Consider the following 7,313-nt stretch of genomic DNA (forward strand, 5'->3'; position numbering starts at 1 on the left):
TTATGCTACCAGTTTAATATAATTTTTATATTCACGAATTATTTATCTCTAAAGAAAAATTAAACACCGTAAAATATAATCATTTAAAATACATTATTGTCGTTCCAATAATATGATTGCTATTATTCAGATGCTCATAATAATAGTGGTCCAATTAATATCTAATAGAATTTTACGTTTCATATCTTTTTTAATATTCTACAATTCTTTTAAACGTTTTATTTAATACACAAAAAAGGTTAAAATATTTTTAATAAATATATATAACATTGAAAAAAATAAATGATAATTTCTTCACTTAATAAATCTATTATACGGTTACACTTGAATTTTTTTTCAAATGGTGACATTTTACAGGAACTCTAACTGTCTATCATGTATTTGTATTTTACGATCACTATCTATTTTCTTAGTTATTCAGCGTTTGAATAATTATGATATTAATGGGTATTCTACGTTTTCTATTACTTCCAATCAATTTAATTTGGTATGATTTGTTTCTTTAAAAGTAACCTCTCAATTACCACTGATAGTGTACAGACTTAGTTTAATGAAAAATTTTATAACTTTGTTGATGTGTTCTTTTTGCATACTATCAGAAATTCATGGAAATAGATCTGATCAAAACAGTAGACGTGAAGAAAATGTAACTGGTTAGTATTGTACTTTTTTTTTCTTTATATATTTACTATTGTGACATAATTTTAATAGGTAAATAAATTTATAAAAAAAATTTTATTTTATCCTTATCTGTTTGCATATTAATGTATTCATAGTAAACATTAAGTGTGAGCATAATTAGTGTTAAAAAAATTATTTATTTAAGATCATTACAAGAACCAATTATAAAAAAAGAGTGCCAGTGTCTAACAAAAAAAAATTTAAAATCTATACACAAAAAATTTTTATAAAAACCAATAAAATACTTAAAATATTTATTTGCCAATTAAAGTAAAAAATATGTAAACTTTAGCAAAAATAATAAAATAGGTAATTTAAAAAATTTTATATTTTGTTGAATCATTCTGTTATAATTCACACAAACATGACTTTATACAATAATTAAATAAAATGTAAAAAAATTTATTTATTTAAGATCATTACAAGAACTAATTATAAAAAAAGAGTGTCCGTGCCTAACAAAAAAAAAATTAAAATCTATACACAAAAAATCTATAAAAACCAATATAATACTTAAAATATTTATTTGCCAATCAAAATGAAAAATATGGAAACTTAAGTGAAAACGAAAAAAAATTAATTTAAAAAATTTTATATTTTGTTGAATTATTTTATTATTATAATTCACACAAATATGACAACATAAAATGATTAAATAAAATATATTTTAAGAAATATAATAAATAGTAAAAATTAAAATGATAACTCTAGGCGAAAGCATACAAAATAAAAATTATTAGAAGTAATAGAATAAATAAAATATGAACCAATATTATCGTCATGTATTGTATTATTTCGACCAGTAATATCTAAACATTTAAAAAACATGAAACAAAACATACAAGCTAAAAAATTTGGCCAAAGGCAAAAATTGTCATATCCTATATAAGATAATTAACTAAAAAATGCTATAAGACAATTGATGAACAGAGAACTTTATACAAAAAAAATTATGATATATAAAGAAAGTATTTTTTAAAAAAAAAATTATTTATTTCAGACTCAATCTATATTGTATTGACTATTTAATCTAAAAAAAATAATCCATGATAAACATAGTGTTACCATATAAACAAAAATATATAATGGAACAAGAAAATAATAAACATTTAGAATAATATAATGTTGTTATAGATCGTAAGTGATTTTAACTTTGTTATAACAGTTTCGAATAAAAGGTTTTAAACAAAATGATTTTATTAAAAAAAAAATAAAACTATATTGCTACAGAATAAATAATATTTCTTTATAATTAAAAGAATAAAAACATTTATTTAACGAATAAAAAACATCTTTAGAAAGAATAAAATAAAATATTTTATAATTAAAGTTGTTAAATACATCTGAATGACAAAATTTAAAAAAAATAAAGTCAAACAACATCACAATATTATACAATGTAACAAAGTCAAGAAAAATGATTGAAACATCACTTAAATATTTGATAGCTACTTATCTCTTTTTTATGATGACTACTATAATGGAAGTAATTTTTTGTATGTATAATCAACAAAGAACTATTTTTTTAGTTGTTACAAAATTCATCATTTTATGATTTTCATTATGAATGTAACCAAATATATGTTAATTTAATACGAGTACAGAAATTAGACAAATTGTTCGAGCATCCTATAATTGTGCTCGAATTTTCAAGAGGATGGAACAATAATTCGAACTCCACTACCAGTCCCAAGGACATGTCATTATTGTAGTGCACGTCTATTTCACCATGAGACGTTCGAGATGTGCTGTAATGGGGGAAAAGTCTCTCTTCCCCGAATAAATGCTCCTCAGGAATTGCTTGAAATCTTCTTGGACCCCTCTGCAGAAGGAAACCATTTTAGAAAACATATTCGTGGATACAATCATGTATTTTCCTTCACTTCGTGTGGTGTGCACATAGACGAACAACTGGCTATAACAGGTCGTGGTATATATACATTTCGTGCTCAAGGCTCAATATATCACAGTATAGGAGGATTTCATCCGGATCAGGGCACGCGGCCACGGTTTTTGCAACTGTACATATATGATACTGATCACGAGTTGCAGAATAGGATGCTGGAGAACACACAACTACATGAAACATTAGTTTTCAAGTTACAACAATTGCTACACCGGTATAATCCTTTTCTCCATGTGTTTCGCCAGCTTGCACAACGGTCAGATGTACATGAGTGTAGTTTGGTCATTAGAGAGCGACCTGCTAATCAGCCACAATATAGTCTTCCAACTGCGTCGCAGGTAGCAGCCATAATTGTTGGTGATGACGTTGAAACAATGATTCGTGGGCGAGATATTAAGGTGCAAACTCATGCTGGTAGCCTACGAAGGATTCAGGAATTCTTTGGCTATTACGATCCACTACAATATCCTCTTCTTTTTCCATTTGGAACTCATGGATGGGATATCAATACCCGAAGTCAAAGTGGCGGCAAAGTATCGTGCCGAACATATAATAGTTATATGCTCCAGGTACAAATCTCCATTTCCTACGCAGTATAGACTTCAATAAAATTATGCCAAAAAATTGATCAATGTATCTAATCTTTTTTGCAAATTCTAAAAAATTTGTAGATCCGCCCCGATGATCATTCCACCGTATTGCAAGCAGGACGACTACTACAACAATATGTTGTTGATAACTATGTGAAAATTGAAACCGGAAAGTTAAGATGGGTTCGAAATAGACAGAAGAAATTACGGGCTGAATTATACCAAGGTTTACAAGATGCTTTGCACACAGGAGAAACTAATGCAGGTAAATATTGTTGTATCTAATTGCTACTTCGAAAATCATTAAGAATTACCCAAAATAATTATTAAAACTAATAATATTTCTCTATATATTTGTCTTCAGAAAATGTTGGAAGAAAAAGAACAATATTACCATCGTCGTTCATTGGTAGCCGTCGCGACATGACCCAACGATATGAAGATGGAATGGCGATTGTTCTTAAAGAGGGAAAGCCAGATATTTTTCTCACAATGACATGCAATCCATCTTGGACTGAAATAACTTCAGAACTCAACCCAGTTCAAACTCCACAAGATCGTCCAGATCTAACAACAAGAATTTTTTGAGCCAAATTTGAACAGCTGAAAGAGGATGTAATTACTAAGGGTGTCTTGGGAAAGGTGAAGAGCTATATTTATGTCACTGAGTTTCAAAAAAGAGGGTTGCCACATGTACATATGTTGCTAATCTTAGAAAACAATGACAAGTTAATTGACCCGGAGCATTATGATAGTTTGGTACGTGCAGAGATACCATCTAAAGAAGTAGAACCACACCTACATGATGCTGTGCTAAAACATATGATTCATGGTCCTTGCGGTACACTTGATCAATCTTCACCCTGCATGAAAAATGGCAAATGTAAACGCAACTACCCAAAAGAGTTCGCAGCAGAAACACGAAGAGGTGACGACTCATATCCGCAATATAGGCGACGATTCGACACTCCAGTACAAATTAACCAAAATGTCACGGTTGACAATAGATGGGTAGTTCCGTACAACCCTTGGCTACTACTAAAGTATGATTGCCATATTAATGTTGAGATATGTAGTAGCATCAAGAGTATAAAGTATCTCTACAAATATTGCTACAAGGGTCCAGACCGGGTTGCAATGGAAGTTCACAACAGTTCTAATGTTGACGAGGTCCAACAGTTTGTTGATGCAAGATGGATTGCTGCTCCAGAGGCATGTTGGAGAATATTTAAATTTAACCTTTACCGAATGTATCCATCAGTGGAAAGGTTACAAATTCATTTGCCAAATCAACATCAAGTGAGCTTCTATGATCACCAAACCATTCCTGAAATACTTAATGATGATTATTTCTCTAGAACAATGCTCACTGAGTTCTTTGCTCTAAATCGTGAGGAGGACCAACAATCTAGGCATCTTTTGTACAGGGAAATTCCAGAGTATTACACTTGGCACAACAAGGAAAAGGAATGGCATCGGCGCAAGACACAGAGGAGATCCATCGGTAGAATTTATACTGTATCACCTTCAGAAAGAGAAAAATTCTATTTGTGTATTCTGTTATCTAATGTCAGAGGACCAATCAGTTGGGATGACTTGCTAACAGTGAATGGGATCCAATATTCGTCCTTCAAGCAATCTGCTCAACATCGAGGATTGTTAGAGAGTGACAGTAGCATCCGTGAATGTTTGGTTGAGGCATCTGTTTTACGATTGCCATGTGCTTTACGAAGGTTGTTTGCAACCATCTTAATATTTTGTGAGCCTACAGATGTAAGAAGCTTATGGGATGAATTTTTTTCATATATGGTGGATGATTATCTGTCAACCAGCACCACAACAGCCTTAGTGTTCACAAATCGGCTACTCAGGGATATAAATGATATACTCCTTCAGCACGGAAAACAGATTACACAATACGATTTGCCAGCTCTAACTCATGTAAATGACAATGACAACTCAATACCCAGAGTTATCCAAGAAGAACTGTCTGTCGAAGTACCCCAGGAAGACCTGTGTTCCGTAACAAGATTGAACAATGACCAGTCTAAAGCTTTCAAGTGCATTATGAATACAATTGATCGAAGAGAAAGTGGAGTGTTCTTTGTTGATGGGCCAGGAGGATCAGGCAAAATATTTCTTTACAGAGCTATAATTGCAGAATTGAGAAATAAGGGTCATATTGTCTTGGTAACTGCATCATCAGGAATAGCCGCAACATTATTGCCTGGGGGTCGAACAGCTCATTCTAGGTTTAAGATCCCAATTAATGCAGAACCATCATCCATTTGCAACATAAGCAAACAATCAGATCTTGCAAAGCTGATTAGACAAACAACGGCAATCATCTGGGATGAAGCACCTATGGCAAATAAAGAATCGGTGCAATCATTAGACCGCACTCTGAGAGATATATTAGCAAATGATATGCCATTTGGAGGAAAAGTGACGGTGATGGGAGGAGATTTCCGCCAAGTACTGCCTGTGGTACCGAAAGGTAGTAAGTCACAAATGATTTCAGCTTCTATAGTTAAGTCTCAATTATGGGCTTCCACTAAAATTCTCCATTTGCGACAAAATATGCGATCTTCTAATGATCATGTTTTTGCTGAGTACCTTATGCGCATTGGTGATGGAATTGAACCCACCATACATGAAGACTTTGTACGGATACAAGCAAATATGGCAATTCCGTGGGAGGGTGAAACATCGTTACACAAGTTAATAGAAGAAATATTTCCAAACTTACAATCTCATGGGTGGGACGCTTCTTACATGGTAGAAAGGGCAATATTGACGCCAAAAAATCATGATGTGCAACAGCTTAATGATATAATTATCAACCAGTTTCCAGGAGAAGAACGAAATTTAGTCTCATTTGATGAAGTAGAAGGAGATGCTAATAATTTATATCAACAAGAATATCTTAACTCAGTTTCTACAGGCGGGTTGCCACCTCATGTGTTGAAGGTAAAAAGAGGTGCACCTTTGATGTTATTGAGAAACATAGACCCTAAGGCCGGCTTATGCAATGGTACAAGGTTACTATGTCGTGGAACTTTTCAAAACATGTTGGACGTAGAAATTTTAACCGGTCATCACTGTGGAAGAAGAGCTTTCTTGCCTCGGATAAAACACAAAACAACAGAAAATACAAGACTGCCATTTATCCTTATCCGGAAGCAATTTCCTGTAAGGTTGAGTTTTGCAATAACAATAAACAAATCACAAGGACAGACAATTCCTAAAGTAGGGATCTATCTCCCTAAACATGTATTTAGCCATGGCCAATTATATGTTGCTCTGTCTCGAAGTATTTCTCAGTCAACTACAAAAATTTTAGTCAAAGAAGGAAAAATAGATGGAACAAGTGGAGAATTTACCAGAAATGTAGTTTTCAAAGAAATATTGTTACCTTCCCCACAGATAATTTATGTTCTTAGTAAGTGTGTGTAGTTACTTCTTGGTACAATTCAGTCTACATATAATTTTAATCTTTAAATCTTTTTCATTGATATATATATCTATGTATACAAACTTTAATTTATTGAGGATTAACGACTAATAATTTTTTAATAGACAATTTGATTTCAAAGGAGCTCATCAATATATGCCAGGAGATAAAGACAACCACCTTGAACATTTGTTTTATGCAACAAGTACGTACTAATTATCATTAACTAAGACATACTATATATATACTAGAAATATATTAACAAATATCAATTACAGGAAGAAGGATTCCAAAATCTCTGGAGTGCATGGAAAGATGAGCAAGCAATTGCATCAATCCAACCAATAGACAATAAAGTAATTTTTTAAATTAATTACTGTCAAAATTGCATTCAATATACATACTTCTATTTCTATGTTAGTAATCATAATCATATGTTATCTAATAGGTTCATTCCCTTCAAATTTATTCTATTGGCTGGGGAGGAACGGTTAAAACAGACAAGACCCAATTCTGGAAGATGATAAAAAAGGAAATACTGCTCCAACAACATATAAGGTAACACAATCATCGTAATCAGAATGTTATTGATATGCCTATTATCTATCCCCTTCTATGTTCTTCTTTTACTAATAAAATATGAAGGAAAAAAGTATATGCCTAAAATATTAAAAGGTTACTC

At 31.8% G+C, this 7,313-nt stretch overlaps 1 protein-coding gene across 1 annotated transcript; it reads left to right on the top strand.

Annotated features, from left to right (window-relative positions):
• Window positions 1-2,424: 2,424 nt before the first annotated feature.
• Window positions 2,425-3,765, top strand: LOC130973911 (uncharacterized). The gene is made up of 3 exons (XM_057898602.1): window positions 2,425-3,156; window positions 3,259-3,442; window positions 3,542-3,765. Exons 1-3 carry the CDS (start codon window positions 2,425-2,427, stop codon window positions 3,763-3,765), a joined length of 1,140 nt encoding a protein of 379 aa, XP_057754585.1.
• The last annotated feature ends 3,548 nt before the right edge of the window (window positions 3,766-7,313 follow it).

This window comes from Arachis stenosperma, chromosome 4 (assembly GCF_014773155.1).
Source record: "Arachis stenosperma cultivar V10309 chromosome 4, arast.V10309.gnm1.PFL2, whole genome shotgun sequence".
Classification (NCBI taxonomy): Eukaryota; Viridiplantae; Streptophyta; class Magnoliopsida; order Fabales; family Fabaceae; genus Arachis; species Arachis stenosperma.